Source organism: Melospiza georgiana, chromosome 28, assembly GCF_028018845.1.
Source record: "Melospiza georgiana isolate bMelGeo1 chromosome 28, bMelGeo1.pri, whole genome shotgun sequence".
NCBI classification, from domain to species: domain Eukaryota; kingdom Metazoa; phylum Chordata; class Aves; order Passeriformes; family Passerellidae; genus Melospiza; species Melospiza georgiana.
Genome location: NC_080457.1, coordinates 2,784,625 through 2,809,078, shown reverse-complemented (window position 1 = coordinate 2,809,078; position 24,454 = coordinate 2,784,625). Strand labels below are relative to the sequence as shown.

At 55.1% G+C, this 24,454-nt stretch overlaps 2 protein-coding genes across 3 annotated transcripts in view; both read left to right on the top strand.

Moving 5' to 3' along the window:
* The window catches only part of ZNF385C (zinc finger protein 385C), a 74,688-nt gene that overhangs the window by 30,025 nt on the left and 20,209 nt on the right, over positions 1–24,454 (top strand). Inside the window, exon 1 of one of the 2 annotated variants that reach the window (XM_058041524.1) lies at positions 10,357–10,437. The exons of the other annotated variant lie outside the window; for it this stretch is intronic. Coding sequence (XP_057897507.1) covers positions 10,428–10,437 — 10 coding nt within the window. The 5' untranslated portion in view covers positions 10,357–10,427. Of the gene's footprint in view, positions 1–10,356; positions 10,438–24,454 lie in introns of those variants that run through there. 2 annotated transcript variants of the gene reach the window in all.
* On the top strand, positions 17,838–23,364 carry C28H17orf113 (chromosome 28 C17orf113 homolog). The gene is made up of 3 exons (XM_058041521.1): positions 17,838–18,090; positions 19,666–20,291; positions 21,228–23,364. Exons 2-3 carry the CDS (start codon positions 19,707–19,709, stop codon positions 22,758–22,760), a joined length of 2,118 nt encoding a protein of 705 aa, XP_057897504.1. The 5' UTR covers positions 17,838–18,090; positions 19,666–19,706; the 3' UTR covers positions 22,761–23,364.

Here is a 24,454-nt window from a genome sequence, read left to right as displayed (position 1 = left end):
CACGGGGACCCCAGGGGACTCAGAGGGGGCTGGGGGCTGCTGGTGGGACTGTCCTGGCTTGCACAGGGGGTCCCAGCTCCCTGATTTTGGCAGCTGGAGGGAACCCAGTGCCCTGGAATGGCTCCTGCAGAGCTGGGGGGCACTGCCTGAGGCACTGGGGCTGACCAAGGAGGAGTTCATGGTTGTGCTCTTGGCTGGGCTGGCAGAGCCCTGCTGAGAAACAGCTCCTGAAAAGCACCCAGAGCAGCAGAGGGAGGGCAGCTGGCGGCTCTGGTCATGGCTCTGGGGGTGTGGGAAGGTAAAAGAATAGGCTTAGCAGGGAGAGGAGGGAGATAAATGACTTATTATCCAGGAACTAACTAAACAAGACGTAGCCCCAGCTATTCCTGGATAAGAAGTCATTTGGGCTGGAATCCTGTCAGGGGAGGGAGCCCTGCAAGGGAGAATAGGGTTAGGAGTAGCATTGCGTTTAAGGATGGAGTTTTGCTTCGTGCAGTCATTAGGGAAGATAGTTTCAAGACTTTAATTAATGCTGTTGCTCCCTGCTCCTGGGCCATGCTCCTTTTCCATGACCCTGCTCTGCGTGCTCTGGCACCTCGTTCTCAGCTGCTTTCCCTCCTCCCGTGCCCTCTGCTGTGCCAGCCTTTCAGCTGTTCATTACCCAGCAAACAGTGCCAGCCCCTTTCAGCCACGTTCAGCCGGGCTTTGTGTGCAATAATCCCGAGGTATTGATTTAAATTGTTTGCAAACATGTGGGATTAGGGTCTAATTGGGACTAATCGGTGGCACTGCTGGGTTGGGGCTGGGACACTCTCACATCTGCCCTCGATGGAGCTGCCCAGACTTGGTGCTGCCAGGACCTGCTCCAGCAATGCCAGAGGAATTGTTCTATTTTGCTTCTCCCTGCAGGAATTTGCTACTCTCCTGTTTTTTGGGACTTTTTTTTTTTGGACAAATTTAGCAGGGACCGGCTGGCATGGGAGCCACTTCACAACATCCATCACCAGCTCCACCGGCAGCACATCAGGCTCTCCCAAACTTCCCAATTTGCAAACATGTGGGATTAGGGTCTAATTGGGACTAATGGGGCTGCAGCAGTTGGGACGCTGCTGGGTTGGGGCTGGGACATTCTCACATCTGCCCTCGATGGAGTTCCCAGCCTTGGTGCTGCCAGGACCTGCTCCAGCAATGCCAGAGGAATTGTTCTTTTCTGCTTCCTCCTGTAGGAATTTGCTGCTCCCCTGGTTTTTGGGACTTTTGGGACAAATTTAGCAGGGACAGGCTGGCATGGGAGCCACCTCAGTGTCCATCACCAGCTCCACTGGCAGCACATCAGGCTCTCCCAAACTTCCATAAAGGAGATTTAACATTTGGCTGAGACAAACCCTGCATCAGTGCCAGCTGCTGATCAATACCTCGTGCCCAAGCAGCACCAGGGCTCAGATCTGAAGCTTCTGTGAATTTATGAAGGACAAACACAAGGAATCTTCCTGCTCCATTGGCCTCGGCTGCTCCCTTCAGCTGTGAGCAAAGATGAGCAAAAACAGCTTTTCACATCAGATTTGAATAACCTGGAATCTCAGTGGGAGAAATGGAATGGTTTTTATCATGTCTTAAAGATGCTGGCTGGGATCAGGAATGATTTGAAGAAACTCAGTTGGGTAATTGTACATTTTCCTCCTCTCTGCTCACTCCCAGGCTTCTCCCTTCCCATTGGGAGACAGGGATGTTCCTTTGGGCTTTTTGGACAGAGCTGGGAGGGCTGAGGAGGGGAGGGATTTACTGGCAGAAAAGCCCTGTTTCAGTAAATTCTCTCTTTTTTTTACCAAAATATGCCCCAGTTTCTGTGGGGGAAGGGACCTGTGGGTGCCATGTGAGAGGCTGCACATGAGCCCAGACCCTGCACATGAATCCAGAACAAACTGCTCCCTTTCTAAATCCTCAGAAAATACCCCATTGGCTTGTTGTCCCTCTGAAAAGCCCAGCTATTCAGCTTTCTGTGGATTAATAACTGTGGCATAATTAATCTCTGATTTTATTGAGTCAGTAACTTCAAATAGGAAATGAATTGATTAGTGGTCAGCTTTGCCTTGAAGGTTTTTGTGGTGTGGAGCCTTCCCCACCAGGACTCTGACCTCAGGCTCTGCACCCCAGTTCTGGTCAGAAATTCAGGGATATTTTACCCTAACACATTTATTCTAAAAAGATCTTTTAAATTTAAAATCTTACAGAGAAGCTGCAGGGCTTTTTTGTGCTGCTGGGGCATCAAGGAGGTGGGAGCCTCCCATGGCTTGGGTGCTCAGGTGGATGCTCCAGCTTAAGTAATGAAGAGAAATACAGAGACAAGCCAAAATATATGAAAGTTAGATAATAGAAATCAAATATTATCTTTCTGTGGGCTGGTGGGGGCTGCCCGGGCCATGAAGGAGGTAGGAGCTTCCCATGGCAGGGGCTTGGGTGCTCAGGTGGATGCTCCAGCTTCAGAAATAAAGAGAAATATAGACACTAAGCCAAAATATATCAAGGTTAGATAATATAAATCAAATATCATCTTTCTGTGGGCTGGTGGGGGCTGCCTGGGCCATGGGAGTGTCAGGCTGCCGCTGATGTGGTGCTGGTGGCAGAGGCTGTGCTGTGCTGCTGGCAGTGGAGATTTTTCTCCAAAAAAAAAAAAAAAAATCAGTAGGAAGTTGCCTGGTGTTATTTTTAAGCCCTGCAGTTGTGAGCCATCCCTCTTTAATCGTGGATTTTGCTGTCACTTTCTTGCAGTGGCTTTGCTGTCAAGTTGCCTCAGTCGGTGTTTCACGGCCACTCAGCTCAGGGCTGCCACACACGTGACATTCATTAGAAGCGGATTAAGAACAACGAGCAACACAAATATTTCACAATTTCCCACGTAGCATCAGCTCAGCAGATTTGGGAGAGGAAACCTGGCATTTATTTTAAGCAGGGGAAAAAATAATATGGTCAAGGCAGCAGCTAAACTGTGTGCGTGCCCCAACTTGTACCTGCTGGTCCCTGTCCTGAGAGATCTCTGAGCCTCAAGGAGCCTTTTCCAAAGCTCCAGCAGCAGCTCTGAGCAGGGGGTGAGGTCTCCAGGATGGGGTGATGTCCCTTAGGAGGGTGTCTGGTGCTGGGGATGCTTTTGTGGCCACCTCAGGCGTTGAACCCAAAGGGTGGTGACAAGGTGAGACCCTCTGCCCTGTCCCTTCCAGGAGGGCCCTCCTCAATTAGATGGAAAATCTTACACTCTCTGTCTCTGAAACTACTTCCAGGTGTAATTTCCACCCCTTTTCTTGATAATTAAATATTTCTAGGTCATCCAGGTTACCCTGTTCACAGTTTGGAGGGCTTGGCTTTGTCCTCCAGCTCTTGGGGGCTGCTGTAAATTTTCACCATAGTATCTTGTCTTTGTGATTAAATGATTAATTAGCTGATCGCATATATCTTAAACATCCCCAGGGGGATCTCAGCACCCCCAGGGGGCTCTGTTGTTCACTGTCCTGCTCTGACACAGAACAGAGAGGAGATCCCAGGAGAGAAATTGCTGATTTCATAGAGAAAGAAATAATGGAGGAGGAGCATTGTGAAGATTGTGGAGTGAGAAGTGGATGCTCTCTCGTGTACCCCAGTTGTGATGGAGATCTCTGATTGCTGATGTGTTCATTGCCCAATTTTGGTCTCTATTTGCAAGCCTGGGGAAGAAGTCCTCACTTACCCATCCACAAAGGTGGCCCTGTTACCACAGCAAAGCTGTCGTGGCTTTGTCTTCTCTCCAGACACACGAGCAGAGAAAGGAGAGAGCTGTGAGCTCTACCAGGAGTTAAGGGAACACTTTGATCAGATTTGTTCCTGTTCGTGATCTATTTATTATGATTATTTTTAAAAGGACTCTGCTGCCTCTGGGAATAATTTGGACTTTTGGAATGAAATAAAGCCAGGCCTTTGATGTGTAAAGACCAGGATGCAAAAGAAGAGGGGGATGAAGGAGATGTGGGGCAGGGCAGCACAGGGAGAAGGCACAACACACCACAAGCAGTTTTTGGGCAGCATGAGCCCAGAGATGGGAATGGGAACTTGGAGCAGTGGAAGGGAGGTATAGTATGATATGGCATGTATGGTACTGTGACTGTGTTCACAGGGGTCTGAGGATAAGGGAAGAGACGAGGATCTGACTCCATATTTCAGAAGGCTTGATTTATTATTTTATGATATATATTACACTGAAACTATACTAAAAGAATAGAAGAAAGGATTTCATCAGAAGGTTAGCTAAGAATAGAAAAAGAAAGAATGATAACAAAGGTTTATGGCTCAGGCTGTCTGTCTGAGCCTGCTGACTGTGATTGGCTATTATTAGAAACAACCACATGAGACCACTCAAAGATCCCCCTGTTGCATTCCACAGCAGCAGATAACCATTGTTTACATTTTGTTTTTACATTTTGTTCCTGAGGCCTCTCAGCTTCTCAGGAGGAAAACTCCTAGAGAAAGGATTTTTCATAAAAGACGTCTGACCACAGCATCCCCAAAAACCTCCCTTTCTCTCAAACCACAACAGGACGAGCATTCTGCTGCATCCCACACTGCATCCCGCTCTCTCCCGGCTGTCACAGGGGATTAGCGGTGCTGGATGGAGCGGGTCGTGCCCGGGCTGTGCGTGCGAGGGCTCCGCGCCCGCCCCGTGCCCCGCCGGGGCCCCAAGAGCACCGGCACCCAACGGGGGGCACCGCGGAGGGATGGAGCGGCTCCTCAGTGATGGAAACGCGGCTCATCCCCCTGGGCATCCAGCCTGGGGCTCCTCTCCGTGCCCGCTGCGTGTCTGTGTGTGTGTGCCCGCTCGGGGGCACGGGAGGAGCGCTGGGAACGGGAGAATGGGGAGGGAAGGCAGGAGCAGGGAGGGGGCTGTGGGTAGTGCGGAGCTGTCACTGTGATTTAGGGCCGGCTGCTTAAACTGTTTTATGTTGCCAGACAGTAAGTCGTAAGCAATATAAAATTCTCTCTGAAGAGATGATCTCCCCATCGTCGTGCTTCTGCCTCAGAGTGAGCTCTCTCCTCTCCATAACCCCGTGGTGTCGGCGCAGACGAGAAAATGGGATGCTGGCTTTTGGGAGCTGTGTTCACAGCCTGGGAATTTGGATCCAGGGGGATCCTGCTCTGTGCTCCTGGGGGATCCAGGGCACTGCTCTGTGCTCCAGGGGGATCCAGGGCCCTGCTCTCCGCTCCAGGGGGATCCAGGGGGATCCAGGGTCCTGCTCTGTGCTCCAGGGGGATCCAGGGCCCTGCTCTGTGCTCCAGGGGGATCCAGGGTCCTGCTCTCTGCTCCAGGGGGATTCAGGGCCCTGCTCTGTGCTCCAGGGGGATTCAGGGCCCTGCTCTCTGCTCCAGAGGGATCCAGGGGGATCCAGGGCTCTGCTCTGTGCTCTAGGGGGATCCAGGGGGATCCAGGGCCCTTCTCTGTGCTCCTGGGGGATCCAGAGGGATCTAGGGCCCTGCTCTGTGCTCCAGAGGGATCCAGGGCCCTGCTCTGTGCTCCAAAGGGATCCAGGGCCTTGCTCTGTGCTCCTGGGGGATCCAGGGCTCTACTCTCCGCTCCAGGGGGATCCAGGGTCCTGCTCTGTGCTCCTGGGGGATCCAGGGGGACCCAGGGCCCTGCTCAGTGCTCCTGGTGATACTGGGAGCAGAGTGGTGCAGGGCTCTGGATGAGCTGGCTGTGAGGGATTGGTTGTTGGTAGCTGTGTGTCCTTCCAGCACAAGGACTGTGGCTTTTCCCTGCAGCCTCCCTGGGCTGCCCCAGCTCTGATTTTGGAGCATGTGAGTTGACTCTCTTGGATCTGTTGGAGTTGTTGGGAGTTGTCAGAGCTGTTGGAGCAGAGCTGCCTCTTCCTTCAGGCACTGCCTGCTGGCCTCAGATTCAGTTCCCTTCCTTTTTCATGCCCCTGAATTATCACTGCTTTTGGACAGCTTGCCCACAACACTGCTCCAGTTCACCTTTGGTATTTTCTGCAGCCACAGATTTGCAAGGAGCAGTTTCATTTATCTGGCTGTTGCTGTGCCAGCCGGAGTGTGTCGGTGTGGTCTGAGCTGTGGCACCACAGTGTTTGCCCTGATGAGCTCCCTGGGCACCAGCAGCTCCTGAGGGGCCAAAACTGAGCAGGAACCTGATGGGCAAGACCAGAGACAGCATCCCCCCAGGCTAATTAAGCATCCAGAAGATTCTGGGTAATTGGTTCCATGCCAAACTCCACATGGGCCCTGTGACCCCCCAGGAAATCTGCATTGGGCTGGGGGGAACCAAAGTGTGCTGGCAAGGTGGAACCCTCTGCCTGTCCTTTCCAGGAGAGCCCTCCTGAGTTAAATGGAAAATCTTACACACTCTCTCTCTCTGAAACTATTTCCAGGTGTAATTTCCACCCCTTTTCTTGATAATTAAATATTTCTAGGTCATCCAGTTTCTCCACCCTGTTCACAGACGTGTCCTGGATGCCTTTGTAATTAGCCATCTCCCTGGGAAGGATGATGAGGGTGGGAGGCATCATTCCACCACCAAATGGAATGATGCCCACCTTGGCTCATCCTTGGGGGTCAGAGCTGGGGGTCTGTGTCCCCCAGGGTCACCAGACCCCTCCACTGACACAAAGCTCCCAGGTTTGCTCTGCATAGAGGCAGAAACCTGCAGGAAGGATTCATTTTTAAAAAAATGGGGATTAATAAAAATTATCTGGGTGGGCACGGTGAACTCAGCAGTTTGGCAAGTCTCTCAGGTTTGCTCTGCATAGAGGCAGAGATCTGTAGGAAGGATTCATTTAAAAAAATGGGGATTAATAAAAATTATCTGGGTGGGCACGGTGAACTCTGAAAAATTAACTGAAAAATTAACTGGGTGGGCAGTTTGGCAAGTCTCTGTTTATCAGGGGGGTCGTGGGTGACTGTGAGCCACAAACCTCACTCTCTTTGTGTGGGAAGCCCCTCGGGGGAGGAGGATTCAGCCCTTAAAAAATGTTACTTTAATCCTGAGCAAACTGAGGAGCAGGAAAGGTCAGTGCCTGCCTTCCTGGGCCGGCAGGGATGAACGCCGGTGGCTGCTTCAGCTGGAGCCTCCTGCTTCTGATGGGGCTCAGGTTACAGAGCAGGAGAAAACTGATACACATCCTCCAGGTGTATCAGTCCTGATCCTATCTGCCGTCTTTCACCCCCAAATTATACCCTAAACCCTCGGTGAACAAAGTCAGCCAGAAAGGCTCTGCAAGGCTCAGCAGACCTGGGCAGGGAGCAGTTTTTGCTGGGTTATTATCCCTGTCTCCCCTCTCCTTTATTGATGTTTTCACTGCCCAATTCTGGTCAGTATTTGCCAGGCTGCCTCTGGATTCTAAGGCTGGGAAGAGCCAGTCCTGGGTGTCCTCATCAGACTTGAGCAGGGAGCAGTTCTGACTAGACTTTTATTCCTACCTCCCTCCTCCTTTGTTGATGTGTTCACTGCCCAATGCTGGTCTCTTTTTGCCAGGCTGCCTCTGGAGTCTAAGGCTGGGAAAAGCCAGTCCTGGACAGCCAGCAAAGAATTTAACTGTGCCCTCAGCAGGGTTCAGAGCAATCCCTCTGTTGTGGTTCCTGGAGCCTGAACCCTGTGGATTGGTGGCATTGGTGGCACAGCTGAGCCCGAGCACCCTCCCCTTCTCCCTGCCCTCCCTCATGCTTTAAGCCACGGGCAGGATTTGAGCAGACCTGCCCAAGCAAGCCCGGCTTAGTGCATGTTTGGGATTTGCCTCTCCCAGGAGGGGTGGGTGTGAGGATGAGCTGCAGGCTGAGGGCTGGGGCCTGGGGCCATTTCACAGGGAACCCTCTGGTTCCATCCCCATGCTCTTGGGGTGCTCAGCCATCAGTGCCCCACATGTGGACAACGAAAGTGGTGAGCACGAGGGGCTCTGGCATCTGACCTGTGCTGGCTCTGAGGATTTTTTAGGGCCTCTCATGTGATGGTGGAGCTTTTTGACCCCTTCTCAGCCACTCCAGGGTAGATTCTTCACCAGCTTCACCCCACAGAGGAGGTTGTGGGGATCTGCAGCCTCAGGCTTTGCTCCCTGGGATGAGGGATGAGGGTCTGGACCCTGTGGGAGGCTTTGTGCTGCTGCCCTACACCAGCTCTGAGGTACAAATATAGCAAGTTATGGACAAATAAGGACAAATATAGCAAGTTATGCACCGGACAGACCCACAGGGCCGAGCTGGGAAATTCCAGTGATGTGCTGGGCAGGGCTGGCAGGCGTTAATGGCCAGGGCTGTAATCAGCACCTGCAATTAACCCCAGCTCCAGCTGGCCTCAAAGGCTCGGCCACAAAGTGCAGCATCCCACACGCCCTTCCAGCCCTCCGTGTCACTCCAGCTCCGTGGCAATGCTCACCAGGAGCTGCTGGCCTGGGCGGGATAAATGCAGCGTGAACCACATGGGAGAGGATTTATTGAGGGGATTTCTGGGGAGAATGAAGGGGCTGCTCAGGGCAAATGGAGGATGGAGTGGGGATCAGGGCTGTACATCAATCCAGAGGTGCTGGAGGTCAGGAGATGCCAGACTTGCTCATGGCTTGTGGTTATCCCTGGGAAAGGAGATCAGCATCGTTCTGGGATCGAGGAGCCCCCTGCTCCTCCCAGCCTTTACATTTCCAGCTCCCTGCAGTAACACCAAACCCCTGATGACATTAAACAAATTAATATGGGGTTTAAATAGCCTGCAGGGGGCCGGGCCAGGCGTGCGGGGCCAGCTGTCAATCCCGGATTAGCGAGTGCCCCGGCTAAACTTACTGCTGCTGTTAACGACCCTGACAACAACACCCCGCCTGCCCGGGGCTCTGCCAGGCTGCCCGGTGCCAGCCGAGCCAGGCTGAGGTCTAGCAGAGAGAACCATGGCCCTGCAGCAGCACCCAGAGGGGCCCTGATGCCTTAAGTGCTTCTCAGTGCACCAAAATTCTGTGATTTACCCCGAAAGTGCCCAGTCTGGCTGTGGCACGTGGGCGCACCCAGGCATCTCATGGTTTAAAAGGTTCATTTTCATTCTGTATGGCCCAGTGGTTTCTGCCCAACTCCTTGTATTGTTTGACTGGAGAAAAATATTTCATTCCTTCCTTGTTCTTGTCTCCTCTTCAGGGAGGCAGGGGAGGTGATTGTTTCCCCTTTTCACGAGCAGGTTTTTCATTTCCCTCTTTAAAGGGCAGCAATGTAAGCAAGTCATGAGCCTCACCTCCTGAGAAGGAGCCAAAAATCAGCACAGAGAAGGTGCTGCCATGAGGAGGCACAGTCCTTGCTGAGGAACTGATGGGGAGGGCAGCAGGCATGAAAACCTCAATCGTGGGGGGCTGAGATGAGCACCTCAGTCATGGAGGGCTGAAATGAGCATCTCAATCATGGGGACTGAGCACCTCAGTTGTAGGGGGCTGAGATGAGCACCCCAGTCATGGAGGGGTTGAGATGAGCACCTCAATCATAGGGGGGCTGAGATGAGCACCCTAATCTTGGAGGGCTGAGATGAGCACCTCAGTCATGGGGGGCTGAGATGAGCACCCCAGTAATGGAGGGACTGAAATGAGCACCCCAAACATGAGGGGACTGAGATGAACACCCCAATCTCAGGGGGCTGAGATGAGCACCCCAGTCATGGAGGGGTTGAGATGAGCACCTCAATCATAGGGGGGCTGAGATGAGCACCTCAGTCATAGAGGGGCTGAGATGAGCACCCCAGTCATGGAGGGGTTGAAAAGAGCACCCCAGTCTTAGAGAGGTTGAGATGAGCACCCCAATCATGGGATACTGAGCACCTCAGTCACAGAGGGGCTGAGATGAGCACCCCAGTCATGGAGGGGTTGAAAAGAGCACCCCAGTCTTAGAGAGGTTGAGATGAACACCCCAATCATGGGATACTGAGCACCTCAATCATGGGGGGCTGAGATGAGCACCCCACCCGGGCCAGGCTGCCCGTGCCCACTCGCGTCACCCCCCAAGCCGATGACATGCTTGGGGCAGACCCTGTGTGTTCCCAGCACTCAGGGCTGGGGCTGAACGAGCAGGGACCCACGGCAGGGACCCGGTCCTTGCTGCCGGGGGTCGCGGTGGGTGACTGCCGCTGAGTGTCCCCTCCCAACCCCACAAGGACATTTCCCTCCAAATCAGCCACCTTAGAGCCCTCCCCTCGCCCCAAGTTTCGGGGTGCGGGCAGCCCCGGCTGTGCGGGGAGGGGGAGCTGCGGTCCCCCCGCCCATTCCCACGCCGATTCCCGGTCGCTTCTCTCCCCCCGCGCCGCTGCGGGGCCGAGGCGGGGCCGGACGCGGGGCGAGGGGCGGCGGGAGCGGGAGCGGGGCTGCGCCCGCCCGGCCCTGCCCGCAGCTCTGCCCGGCGAGCGGAGGCACCAGCAGCGCCCAGGAGACGCAGCCGCATCCAAAATGCTCCTAGGTGGGTGACACGCAACTTTCCCGCAGCCTCATCTCTCTCTGTCTCTCTCTCCCTGTCGCCCTCCATCTCTCTCCTCTCCATCGCTCCTTCATCCCCCCGGTCGCTTCTCGGGGGTGCAGCCGCGGAGCTCGGTGATTTTGAGGGGATGGGGACCGGGTATGGCCTCGCCGCTGTCCCGGGGCTGCTGCTCCCCGGTTTGAGCGCTCCCGTGTTCCTTCAGCTGGAGGAAAGGGCGCTTTTCGGCGTCCGAGCTGTTTTTCAGGACAGAAAAACAGCGAATTGGTTTTTATTTTGCTGGTCGCTCTGCGCAGGTTGTGTGTGTGTGTGTGGGTCTCTTCTCCACTTTGCGATTTTGGCCACTAAGTTAACTCTAAATAGTGAAACATTGAGGTGGGTTATTTACTGCCGGGTAAAAAACACGGGGATAAGCGGTACTCAAGGAGTCCGGGCTCAGAGTGAGGGGCTGGGAATGGGCTCGGCATCCAACTCAACTCCTGATTCACCTGTGGGGTCCCCATCCTGTTCCTAGCACGGCTCGGCACCCCAAATTATCCCCATCAGATTTTCCCATTTCTAAGCAAACGCTGTCGTTCCCATTCCTTATTGCCGTTCTGCATGAAAACCCCGTTAAGGAGCTGCTCGTGTTATTTGCATCAGCTGAGGCTGTACCCTACACCCACAAAATGGTCCCTCCCCGCCCAGCACACAGGCAGCCTGTTCCCTGGGCTCCCAGCCTGCTAATCCTAATTACTTACGGGCTTCAAGCTGAGTTTGACTCACTGCATCTTATTGATTTTTCCCAGGGCTGCAAAAAGAGGAGGGAAAAGGTTGTGTGCTGACGGGGCTGGATTTTGCCCTTGCTCTTTGTCTGGGTGTCAGCTCCAACTCGCGTTCCTGCTGCACCTGCGACACAGACGTTTGTTGGATGCTTTTTGTGTGATGTGAGGCTGGGGGAGAGTGACCAGCAGTGTCCTTGTGAGGGTGGCCAGGGGCAGTGGAGCTCCGTGGCCAGGCTTGGAGAAGCAGCAGTGAGCAGAATGTGATGCTGTTCTTGGTTCTGTGTGGGTTCAGGGCTGGTAATTTTAGTGGTTTTGTTATTATCGGTGTTAATTCTGCTGGGGAGGGAGAGTGGCCCCTGGCTGCTGGCAGGGATGGGGCTGGCACCTCCCTGTGGGCAGCAGTGCCACTTCTGTGTGTGTGTGTGTGCTGTGCACATCTGCAGGCTGCTGTGCACTCTCTTTCCTCTGATAAGATTTCCTTTTGGGTGCCCAAGGGCAACCAAGCCAGGAACATGGATGTTGTTAGCCTGGCACCTCAGTCAGGTGCCCATGTTGGGGTGCTTGTCTCCCATAGATCAAACTGGCCCCAGCCAAGTCCCATGGATCAATTTAATTTTTCTAATAGTTTGAAACACAATCTTTTCTCTGAAATGTCTTTCCCTGTCTCTCTGGAACGTGTAACACTACTCGGGATATTTATCTGGAGTACTTGTCAGGCAAAGCAGGCTTGAAAGACAAACTAAAGTCCAACCTCAGAGCTTGCTTTTCACTCTGTGGCCTCAGATATGGAGGAAATATTAAATACCCACTAAATCTTCAGTTTCGAATGGGCTCGCTGATGTTCCCCATGCTGCTCCAGGGGGAGGAATGTGGTGCTTTCATGGTGATTCCAGCCCTCTCAGGACCTCTGGGGTGGCAGTGTGGGGAGCCTGGCCCCACTGAGCTGCTGGGTTTGGCTTTGGGGTTCCTTTGGCAGATGGTGGGACTGAGCTTTCCCCGTACTTGTTTTGGGTGGATTTCCCTGTAAATGCAGCAGTCGTTTTTATTACTGGGGCTTGCTCCAAGCAATGTCCTGGGGGACACATCTGTCCCTTGGTTGCAACGCTGGGATGGGGGCACAGGGGGCTCTGACCTCCTCCAACAGCCTCAGCCTCCCCTTCAGAGTATTTTTAGACCAAGCTGTCATCTAATCTTGACCTCCAGGATGATGTGGGCTAAAAAATATCACTGTGTCTCCAGCATCAAGCCGAGGATGTAATTCACAAATCTCTTCAGTCCATTTTTAATTATGCCTCACCTTGCTGCAGCAATGAACTGCTAACGAGTGTTTTGGGCAAATGTGAACTTTTTTTTTTTGAAGTTTCTCAGTGCTGATGTTCCTGGCAGGTGCTGGCGGCACCGAGGCTTTGATGGCTTGTTTCAGCACCCACCTGATGTCCCTGAGCTTGTAATGACTGCAGGGGCTGGGGATTTAGCAGATTGCTTTTTTTTTTTTGTGCCTTTCCTGAGCGGGATGTTGGAAGGAGTGGGCTGGCTGCTCCCACTCTCCTCCTGAGTGATTATATTAGCATGGCCTGGGTAGGAGTGGCGGAAATTACAATGAAATACTAGAGGTGGGAAATAAAAATCTAATTAGAAAATGAGGACAGGCGTATGTCATCTCCCAAACTCTAAGCAGGACCATCCTGGCCATGGGGCAGCTGTGGTTGCAGGGGGTTGTGTGCTTCAGCTGGGGAGCTGTGCTCAGAGAATAATTCTGGCAGTAGAGGGGAAGAGAAGGACTTTGGTCCTCTTGGGAGGGGAAATATTGAGGTGGATTGGGGTTTGAAAGCCCTTTTGGTGCCCCAGGACTTGCCCTCCTGAAGTTTAAGTTGTACCCTTGGGGCAATTCCCCTTTTCCCCCTACCGAAGCAAAGCTAAGACCGGATGAGGCTTAAGTGGTTTCACTGCTTAGGGGGGTTTTGGGGACTGCTGTGGCACTGTCACACGCATTTTGGGTGTCACCACGGTGGTCTGTGTGCTCTTGGGGACAGCTGTGGCACTGTCACGTGCATTTTGGGTGTCACCACGGTGGTCTGTGTGCTCTTGGGGACAGCTGTGGCACTGTCACGTGCATTTTGGGTGTCACCACGGTGGTCTGTGTGCTCTTGGGGACGGCTGTGGCACTGTCACGTGCATTTTGGGTGTCACCACGGTGGTCTGTGTGCTCTTGGGGACAGCTGTGGCACTGTCACGTGCATTTTGGGTGTCACCACGGTGGTCTGTGTGCTCTTGGGGACAGCTGTGCCACTGTCACACGCATTTTGGGTGTCACCACGGTGGTCTGTGTGCTCTTGGGGACAGCTGTGGCACTGTCACGTGCATTTTGGGTGTCACCACGGTGGTCTGTGTGCTCTTGGGGACAGCTGTGGCACTGTCACATGCATTTTGGGTGTCACCACGGTGGTCTGTGCGCTCTTGGGGACAGCTGTGGCACTGTCACATGCATTTTGGGTGTCACCATGGTGGTCTGGGATGGGAGGGAACAGCCCAGCAGGGATGGCCACTGGTTCTGCCACTGACCTACCAGATAGCCCTGGAAGTGTCACTTACCCTCTCTGAACCTGGCTGTCTTCTCGTGGGTCTCCTTGGCTCTCTGGGGGCTCAGTGCCAGCCCAGCCCCAGCTGTGTGAGGGAGGCACCTGCCTTCAGGTGCTTCAATAATAGAAATCATTAATTTTCACTGCTAATGGAAGAAACGCTGCACTATGAAAAATGTGCGTTGGCTTGGAGGCAATTCAAAAGGCTGGTGGAGACGGGAGCCCCTAATTTGTTCCAAATTGGTTATTTCACTGGAATGGTGAGAAAGCATCAATCTGAGGAGCTTTTCTCCCTTTTCATTTCTGTCAGCCGTTCCTCAGCTGTAATGAATTGGACTTGGCTGCAATTTTTACAATTTAAACGGTGCCCAGAATAAAGGCTGAACTGATGGGGGGGCTCTGGTGCACTCCTGAGCTCTCCATCTCTCAGGGGGACCCAGGGAGGGGTGGGCAGGGGAGCCCAGATCAGGTTCAGTGTTTGCCACCTCCAGTCAGGATGAGCCCAAATCCCTCTCGAGCTCCTGTTGGTGGGGTCTTGGCTGGTTTGCCATGGCCTGGCAGCACTGCTGGCTGTGACACAGGGGACACTGAGCTGGCTGGGGTCTCTGCTGGGGGAGGCATCCCTAAATGCTGCTTTTACAGATCATTACCCGGCAAATGGGGAGCATTGGGAATTAAAATCCAAAGGGAGTTGGGCTCAATGTTTGTGGACAAGGGAGGAAAAGATGCTTGATAGAGCAAGACTGAGATCCAGTTTTGCTCCTCAGCAGCTGCTTTTGATACCAGTGCTGTGGGGTGAAGTTCCCTGTAGCTCCTGGGGAGAAAGATGCAGCCAAGCTGCCTCCCAAGGACCAGGTGCATGGACTGGAGGAAGCCCAGGCAGCGAGATCACCCTGTCCCTGCTTCTGCTCCTTGACAAAAGGGCTTTGCCCTTCTCAGCTGCTGCTCAGAGGAGCCTCAGCCTGGAGCTGGGGTCGCCGGCGGGGAGAGATGAGCATGTTCACTCCCCCTTCCCCTGCCCAGCTCAGTAATCCTGTTGTGGCCATGTCCAGAGTTTGCAGGAATGTCATCTGAGTTTATTTCAAGGCTTGTTCCCTGCCAGCTGCAGTCACGCAGCTGAAGGTTGTGACAAAGCTGTGCAGGGGAGCGAGGCACGAGGCTGCGTTCTGCAAGCTGGCAGTGCCTGTGGGCTGTGTGGGGGCCACCATGTCACCAAACTGGGGGCCTCCTTCTCCAGCAGCACCCCATGGTTCCCTGCTTACAGCCCACTGCCCATCCAAGCCCCTCCACAAGGATCTGAGCGTGCTGGAGCCAGTCTTTGTGCCCACAGTGGTGCTGGAAGAGAAGGAACACCCCCTCTGAGCTGTGCAGGAGAGTTGGGACAAAGCTGGGGTCCCCCAGCGTGTGTCCCATCCCCTTCTCCGCATGGGAACACCTTCTCCTCCCCACATCCCTTCCAGTGTCAGCACATCCTGCAGGCCCTGTCCCTGCCAGATCCGCCCGTCCAGGCACCAGCCCGGGGGCTGCAGGAGTATTTTTAATTTGGCTGAGCTGACACGGTGCCGGGTGCTCTCTCCCACACGAGACAGCGGCTCCTCGCAGCCTCCCCCCTCCAGCACTCGCGGCAGGGACCGAACTGAGCTGTCACCACCTGCGGGTGGGTGCGAGGGATGCGGCTCCCGTGAGTCCTCCCTCCCTCCCCTGCATGCTCCCCGCTCGTTTTGGGGGCTGGCACGGCGGGGATTTGGGTGCAGAGGGTGAGCAGGGTGCTGGGTCTTTCCTGGTGGAGCAGGGATGGGCTCTTTGGGGTCAGCAGCTCTGGGAACAGCGGCACCTCTGCTGCGGGAACAGCGTGCGTCATTTCCCCGAGCCTGACTGGCTTAGAGCAGGGATGGAAACAAAATCTCATAAATATCTTTGGACTCGGGGATTTAAACTTTTTTTTTTTTTTTTGGGTTTGGTCTCTTCTGTTCAGCTTATAGAAGGAATAAGAAACCCTCAGGGAACCTGTCCATGGATGTGGGGCTGGAGTGCAGGAAAGGGTGCCTGGAGCATCCCAGTGGGAGCTGCTGTGGCTGCCCGAGGTGTGGGATGCCAATGGAAACTGGGACTCAGATGGAAACTGTGGCTCATGGCTGCTGCCACCCTCGAGCCGTGGGGATGATGGATGTGCTGGTGCTCTGGGCACCTGCCCACCCAGCTCAGGAAAAACAGCCACAATTGGCTCCAGCCAAGGCTGCTGCTGCTGCTGTGTGCAGTTAAACAGGAGTATCTCCACTCCAGTTCCTTTAGGAAGGACGTCTGACATCCGGCAGCTTTGTGAGGGCAGAGGGTCAGGGACATCCTGCAAATGCTGCCCAAAATTCGTGTTCAGTTGAGGCTTCCAGCAGGAATGGGTTTGCAGGGGAGAAGGAGTCAGTGGTTTGAGCCTTGCCTCTTGCACAGGGCAGGCAGAACAAGCGTGTTCTCCTCTGGAGTCCATTGGTCCCGTGGATTTTACTGCAGGGACTCCATGGAGGAGTTGGGAAGTGGAGTTGGTTCCAACCATTTCTAATTTGGGGTCGCTGACCTTTGCTGTCCTGCTCTGGGTGCTGGGAATGGGACCAGGCGATGCTGCAGGCTCCTAAAAACTCATTAAAAAGGCTCAATCCTCTTTTCTCGCGGCATTAGCACAAGAATAAATCGGGTGTGTTTTCACCCCAGGAGCCGGCTCTGGTTTCACCACCTCCAGCTCTCATTAACCCTGGGCTGACACTTCGGCAAGAATGTCCCCAGCACAGGAAGAGCCTCTTGCCCCAGGATATGTGGAGGAGCCTCAAGAGAGGAATTAACCGGGGGCCACCAGACCCCCCTGGTGCAGAGCCAGCTGGAGCCAGGTACAATCAGCTCCTAATCCAGGCAAGTTCCGGTGGGCCACGTCCCTCCTCATGGCCCAATTCCACACCGAGTCTGGGTGGGAGCATCCTTCAGCTCCCAGGCACAGGATATGTGCTGGGAAACCAGGAGCCAGGTTCCCATCAGGAGTCCCAAAGCACACTGGTGCCCCTTGGGATTTCAGTGTTCTCAGGAGCTTTGTTTGGGGAAAGCAAATGTGGCACAAAATTCTCTTTCTGGAAGTAGTCGAGGCTCTAAATTTCACCATTTATTGCTAAAATAAAGCTTTTGGGATGTAGGGAACCCCTCTGCTCGTTAGGGAGCCCTGGGACAAGGGGCAGTCTTTCAGCTCCAGCCCTGCAGCCATGGACCAGGAGTGCAGCTAAGCAGGAACACCTTGTGGCATTCCCTAAAGGGCTTGGACTTGGATCCTGCCGAACCTCCATGTCCACGGCTGGGTGCTGCTCTGCCCACAACTTGCAGAACACCTCCAAACCCCAGAAATACTCATCCTGGCTGGCTGCAAACCCTCCTGCAGCTCACCCTGTGCCCAGCTCTCAGCTGAGAGACCCAGGCTAGGATCCCCTGATGGGCACCACTCCTTGCACCTCGGGGGAAGCGATCCCGGGCAGGTGAGCATGGGGCAGGCACAGGGCACAGCTCCATGGGCTCCCTGTCCCCAGGACCCACTGTCCCCACCACATCCAGTGTCCCCACTGCATCCAGTGTCCCCGTGGCCCGACCACCACGTCCAGTGTCCTCACCATGTCCACTGTCCCTATGGCCCGACCACCACGTCCAGTGTCCCCGTGGCCCAGCCGCCACCTCGTCCGCTGTCCCCATGGCCCAGCCACCACATGCGGTGTCCCCGTGGCTCGGACACCATGTCCAGTGTCCCTGTGGCCCGGCCACCACCACATCCGCTGGCCCCACGGCCTGGCCGCCACCACCACGTCCACTGTCCCCGTGGCTGCTGCAGCCACCACGTCCGCTGTCCCCACCACGTCCGCTGTCCCCGTGTCCCGGCCACGGCCGCGGGGCCTTGCCCATGCCGGTCACCGCTAGTGGCCACTGCCGCCGTGAGCAGCCGGCAGCAGCCGTGAGGCAGACGGTGCTGGCTGCAAGATGGCGGCTCCCGTGCTCCGCTGAGGCGGGCGCCCGCCGCAGGCTTTGTTCCCGCAGCCGCCGCGCTCGGGGCCGCGGGGGCTGCGGGGCCGCCCCACGAACGCCCCGCTGCTTCTTTTTGTTTTATTTTTGGATTTTGCGTTGCTTGGCTGGGTTTGGGTTTTTTTCGGTCCGTTGTTTTGTTTTTGGTGTGTGTGTTTCTGGTTTTTTTTTTTTTTTTACATTTTTTTTTCCTATTTAAAATCTGGGAAGTTTGCGAGCCCCCCCAGCCCAAAGCTTATGGCAGCTTTTCCATGGTACGTATGGAGGGGCGGGTGAGCGGGGTGGGCACGCAGGGCTGGGCTGGGCGCTGGGGCTGCTCCGCTCACCCTCCCGGGATGATGCTCCGGGGACAAGGCTCAGCTTGTCCTCCCACAACCAAACCCTCATCCTGCCCAAACTTGCAGGCTGCTGGGGGAACCGGAGTGTGCCCCCCATGCCGAGCTGCTGCCGAGCCCCCCGGGATGCTCAGTGCTGCTTTCACCCGTGGGCAGCAGCAGCAGTGAGGGGCGCTGGGCTGGTGCCAGAGCTGCGGGAATTGGGTGCTGTGGGAAGAGGTGCCACGGAGCTCTGCTCCATCCCAACCCCCGCCCCGGCCTCCTGCATCCCACACGCTAATTGCTGCTCTTTTTTCTTTTCTTTCCAAGGCAGCGGCTTCTGCCGGAGCAAGTGCTGGGGAGGGGGGGCTGTGGGGATGGCTTGGGAGGGAATGGGGTCAGTGACAGGGAAAGAGCACAGGAATGCTCCCCCTGGGGCCATGCAGGGATGGATGGGGTCGCTGTGCCAGGCTAACTTGCAGGTCACTCCACGCCCACCTGCCAGCGTTGTGCAGGGCACTGGCTCTGTGGGGATGGGTGTTGTGGTCTTGTTCTAACTCCTGAATTGCGAAGGTTCCTTCTCCCTGCTCCCACAGCAGTGGCTCTAGTTTGGGGGCTAGTTCTTCAGAAAAACCCCAAGTTCCTCATCGGTGGACTGATGGTATTCCCCAGTTTTCTTGCTGCTCAGTGTCCACTTTCTTTCTTTTTCCCCCTGCATTTTGGTTCTCCCCCTTCCCCATGCAGCTCTGGGTTCTTCCCCCCTCCTCTCACCAACACCTTTATCAAGGCTCAGTTTGGATTTTCAGTCCGGTTCATGGAGAAATGTGAGTTCAGACTGAGCGGGCCTGAAGTGCAGGGAGGAGGTCAAGTGAGTGGTTAAACCCTTCAGATCCTGGTTTGGTTACATCTTTAAGTGCTTTGCAGCCTCTAGCTCAGTAGATATTTGTGAGCTTGGCCTGGAGTGGAGTGTGTAACCCCCTGGAAGGGACACTGGGATGCCACTGAGCGTGCAGAGCATGGCTGTGCTGTCACGGGACTTGCCACGGCTTTGGCAATTCCCTGGAGGAGGGACAAGGCAGGGAGGACTGAGAGCACACGTGTGCACACCAGCACGTGTGTCTGGGCTAGCTCCCAGTCACCCTTGTTCTGCTCCAGGGCCCTGGCACTCACTGCCAACCCTCCTCTTGGGCTGAACACTCTTTTTTGGGTGTTTCATCCCCGCTGAGCCTTCCTCACCTTCCCAGTGCCAGCACAGTGGGTAAGACTGCTCCTAGGGGAAGCCTGTGGGTGTTCCTGTGCTGGTGGGACCATTTGTGTGTGTGCCAGTCCCACCAGTGACACCGAGAGCTTCTGCTGGTGCTGATGAGGAGCTTGATGGGATCCCCACGTGTGGTGCTGGGGCTGCTGTCACCGCTGCTGTCACCGTGCCACTGTCGCTTGTGCCACCACAGCCAAGCCCCAGCTGAGGTTGGCAGGGCCCTAATCCCATTTCCCTTGTGTCTCTTTCATCTCCAGTCGGACCAGGAGAGTGGTAATAGACCTTCTTACTAAATTAAATGCGCACACTGCTCCCGGAGGCACGGTGCGCTTCAACCCTAGCTGATTTCCCAGCCACAAGCAGCATGGTGCCTCCGGGGAAAAAGCCAGCTGGGGAAACTTCCAATTCCAACAAAAAGTGCAAACGCTATTTCAATGAGCACTGGAAGGAGGAGTTCACCTGGCTGGAGTTTGACTATGAGAGGAAGCTCATGTTTTGCGCGGAGTGCCGGCAGGCCCTGGTGAAGAACAAGCACGGGAAAGCGGAGAACGCTTTCACCGTGGGCACCGACAACTTCCAGCGGCACGCGCTGCTGCGCCACGTCACCTCGGGCGCCCACCGCCAGGCGCTGGCCGTCAACCGCCAGCAGCTGGCCTTCGACACCCCCCGTGCTGGCCACCCCGAGCTGCGCTCGCTCATCAAGGTGGAGGTGAACCCGGCCAAGGTGGCCGTCCTCACCACGGTCTACTGGATGGCCAAGGAGGAGATCCCCGACGAGAAGTGCTCCTCCCTGCTGAGCTTGCAGAAGTTCAACCTGTGCCAGGCGCTGCTGGCGTCAGAGCACAGCGAGTTCTACCACCCTGGCAGCGTCAGGGAGATGCAGGTGTGTAAGGGTGGGTAGGGGTTGGCAGCTGGGTGGTCGCTGCACCTGGCAGGGCAGGGATGGTGCCTGTCCCCACTGAGCTCCCTGAGCTTTGCAGGATGAGTGCTAATTGTCTCAGGAGTTCAATTAGCACAAGAGCACTGTGGGTTTTGCCTTTTTTTGCCCTAAACTGAGTGATCAGGAAGATCAAGTAGCCGGAGAGTTTAAGAGGGATTTCTGAATTTTACCAACGCTTCATGCCTTCTAAAATCAAATTAAATTTTTAGTGAGGCTTGGCTGTTTGCCAGGCTTTCAGCTCTCTGCAGAGCCTTATTTTGCTACTGATAGACTAAACCCACTAATTAGGTTTCCCAGCCTGTGGTGATCCTTGCAGCACTCACACACACAGAGGAAGTTTTCCCTCCGAACTGGGGAGTTTGCCTGAAATGGGGGAAGTGTGAGTAAATGAGTAAAGATGGAAAAAACGTTGCCATTTTGCTGCTGCTCCTGCCCCTGCTGTGCCAGTGAAGTGGAACTGCTGGAGTTGAATGGGGCAGGTGAATTCCTGGTGTCAGTGCCAGCATAGATGTGGGCTTGGGAATGGGATGCTGGGGGCTTGAGTGGTCAGTGATGCTTGCTGGTGATGCTGTGTCCTGCTGTATCTCTGGGGCTCTGGCCCCAAGCTCAGGACAGGAACCCCCAAGCTCTCAGCAGCTTGCCATGGTGCTTGAGCTGCCAAACAGGAGCAGGAGGAGAAAGCTTGTTAGGGAAAAAGAAAGTGATTTCCAGCCTCTGTGTGCAAGGGCTTTTCCCTGGCTCGGGGCTCTTGCGCTGCAGGAGCCTGTGGGTGGGAGCCCACCCGCTCACTCTGTGCCAAGTGCTGCTCATCTCCCACTGCCTCTGAATCTCATTTGTGTTTCTCTCTCCCTCCCTGCACCCCTCCTTCCACTGGCCCAGGCAGCCATTGCCAAAGTCCTCCACAACGAGGACAGGCACAGGATCAAAGCCTCGCCGTTCATTGGGCTGGTGGTGGACGAGACAGTGGACGTCCTGGAGCACCGCAGCCTCGCCGTGTTCACCACCACTGTCTCCCCCTGCAACGGGCAGACCTCCACCACCTTCCTGGGCAGCTTCGAGCTGCCTGCAGGGGAGGCCTCCACGGTGGCAGGCAAGGTGGGCGAGGTGATGCGCTCCTTTGGCATCCCCAGCATGAAGCTCACCTGGCTCAGCGCTGACAGTGCCTCGCTGGTGGCCGAGCGGCTCAGCGGGGTGGGGACGGCGCTGGGCTCGCTCTGCCCGCTCCTCACTGAGGTGCACTGCCTGTCCCACGGCACCTCCCTGCTGCTGGCCGAGAGCATCAGCACCATCGAGTACCTCCAGAAGTATGAGACCACTGTGGATGCTGTGTATAGGCTCTACTCCAGCTTCCAGGGGGAAGGGGAGAGCCTGCAGGAGCTGCGGAGGGTCCTGGACCTCTGTGAGATAGACCTTGGGAGCCCCAAAGCCATCCACTGGACCTCTATCTTCCCAGCTGTAGAAGCCATTGACTCCTCGTGGCCCACGCTGGTGCTGCTGCTGGAGAGCCAGGCAGAGTGCTCACCCGTGGCCCGTGGCCTCTGCGAAGAGCTCAAGAAGTTCCAGTTTGTGGCCTTCACCAAGATCCTCCTGGATGTCCTCCCCATCTTCCAGAAGCTCAGTCGTTTCTTCCAGATCGAGGATTTTGACCTCTCCATCTTGAAGCCCATAGTCTCGGCCACGGCCACCACGCTGCAGGCCCAGCAGAGCACCAGTGGCCAGAACCTCCAGGAGTTCCTCAGAGAGATGAACAAGCACCCACAGGATGGCCGGGAGGGCGAGAGCCGCCTCTACTACAAAGGTGTTGAGCTTGCCAACTGCTCCCAGGTGCACCTGAAACACTTTGAGCACCTGAAGGACAGCTACCTGGAGAAGGTACGGGGCAACCTGCTGGACAGGTTCCCCAGCAGCGTCCTGGAGGCCATCAGCTCCTTCTCTGCCATCTTCAACCCCAAGTGCTACCCGCAGTCTCTGGAGGACATTGGCAGCTATGGGGTGAGCGAGCTGAATTTCCTGCTGCGGGTGTACTCGCGGGTGGTGGTGAGCAAGAGGGCCCTGAGCGACTTTCCCCTCTTCAAGCGCATCGTCTTCAGCCTCAGCCAGCTCTCCTTCAAGGACCTGTGTGTCAAGCTGGTCTACAGCAGCTCTGAGATGCACGAGCTCTTCCCAGACTTCGCTGTCCTGGCCGCTATAGCCCTGGCCTTGCCGCTGGGCTCGGTGCTGGCCGAGAAGATCCGCCGGGGCCGGGAGCTGCTGCAGCGCGGCCGCTCGCGCCTCGCCAGGGACCAGGGGCTCTCTGACCTCATGAAGATCGCCATCGACGGGCCAGCCATCAGCGAGTTCAACTTTGCCTTGGCCATCGAGTGCTACGAGAGCATGAGGGAGTCTGGGTTCATCGTGGCGCAGGTGAAGTGAGCGTGGCTGGTTTGGAGCCCTTGGGGCAGCCCCCGGGGCCAGCTCAACGCTGCCTTCCCACGTCACTGGGCACTGCTGGAGCTGGGCAGCTGCGCTGGATGGTGACCTGCTCCGTGCTGGGAAGAGAAAACAGGATCCTCATGCCCCAGACCTCTGTTTGAATCGCCCAGAATTCAGAATCCCGAGGCCACCCGAGATCCCGAATTGCGACGAGTTTTTTCCAAGGGTTTGTCATCATTTTGTTTTGGGGAGAGGAAGGCAAAGCTCTTGAGCTCAAATGTCACGTTGCCTTTGCACAGAGATACCCGGCAGCTTTTGCTTAATTCTCTGCAAAAATATGGGATTTTTGTTATTCTGGAGCCTGGAGAGTGAATGCAGAAAAGGCAGCACATCCTCCAAGCTCTGCGCCGACCCCAACATGCCTGGCGGTGTCGTGTTGGTGTTCCTTGCACACAGCACAGGGTATTTTTAGCAGTGGCATCAAGTCATGATCATTTCAAGAGCAAGAGATTTAGGGAATGATATTGTAATGGCTGAGGAAATGTTAACTTTAAATCGTTGTGTACATATCTGTATGTGTGTATATATATATATATAAATATACATATATAAATATCTATATTAAAAAGGTCTATCTTAATTTTCCTAAAGTTTAAAGATATCTAAAAGGACTTTTTTTTTTTTTTTTTTTTTTTTTTTTTTTTTTTTTTTTGCAAGGACAGAATAAATTATGAGGAGGGGTCCAAAAACAATCAATAGCTAATTCTTTTTCTTTCCAACACGTCCTCACCTCTCCAAGTTCCCCTTGCACCATGAACTCTTGGCAACCTGCAGTCTGGGAGAAAGTCCTTCAACACCTGCTTTGGGGCCAGCTGGAGGTGTTCAGCTCATATTTCTGCTCTGAAGTGTTACTGTCTGTCCTGAGGTGAGCAGAGCTGTTGGTGCCTGCAGCAGCCTGGAGCTCAGAGCCCTCTGCCCACAGGTCTGGGGTGCTGCTGGTGTGTTCCAGTGTGACTGGGCTTTGGTGGTTTTCACTTGGAGGGCTGTTTCCTTCACTTCAGACTGGTTCTAATCAGCAGTAAACCCAGTGCAGCAGCATGAAGCATTACCTGCATTGAATCCTGAGAGCCAGGTCCTCTGGTGGGGCTGCCAAAAGCTGGAAATGGGAGGATGTAGCACATCTGCTGCCCCACAGGCCAGGTCTGCTTGCTCTGGGAGTCCAGTGCAGTGCAATCTGTTTGTTGCCAGTCCAGATCCCAGAGGTGCTGGGGCTGCACTGGTGCTGCCATCGTGGTCCAGCATTGTGGCTGGGGGTTGCTGTTCTCTGTCCATCAGCCTTTGGCACTGAGGAGCCTCCTGGAAACATGCTTGGCCAGAGACAAAACCTTTAAAGCTGTGGGTAAGGATTTAGAGACACCATCAAAATTTGCTGGAGAACATTTCCCAAGCAGGAGGGAGCCTCTGTGTGAATGAACAGCTCCATCTCCATCTGGCCTGGGCAGACTCTGTGCCAGATGCTCGCTGAGGCAGCGGCGTCTGCGGGGATGGGTCCTTGGCAGGCTCCTGTTGGTGTGAGAACCTGCAGCCCTGGCCCTGCCACCTTCACAGGCAGCTCTGGGAGCTTCACACAGAGCACAACAGTTGCTCTGCCTTACAGGGAGCAGGAGAAAAACCTGCTGCAGGTGTGTGTTCAG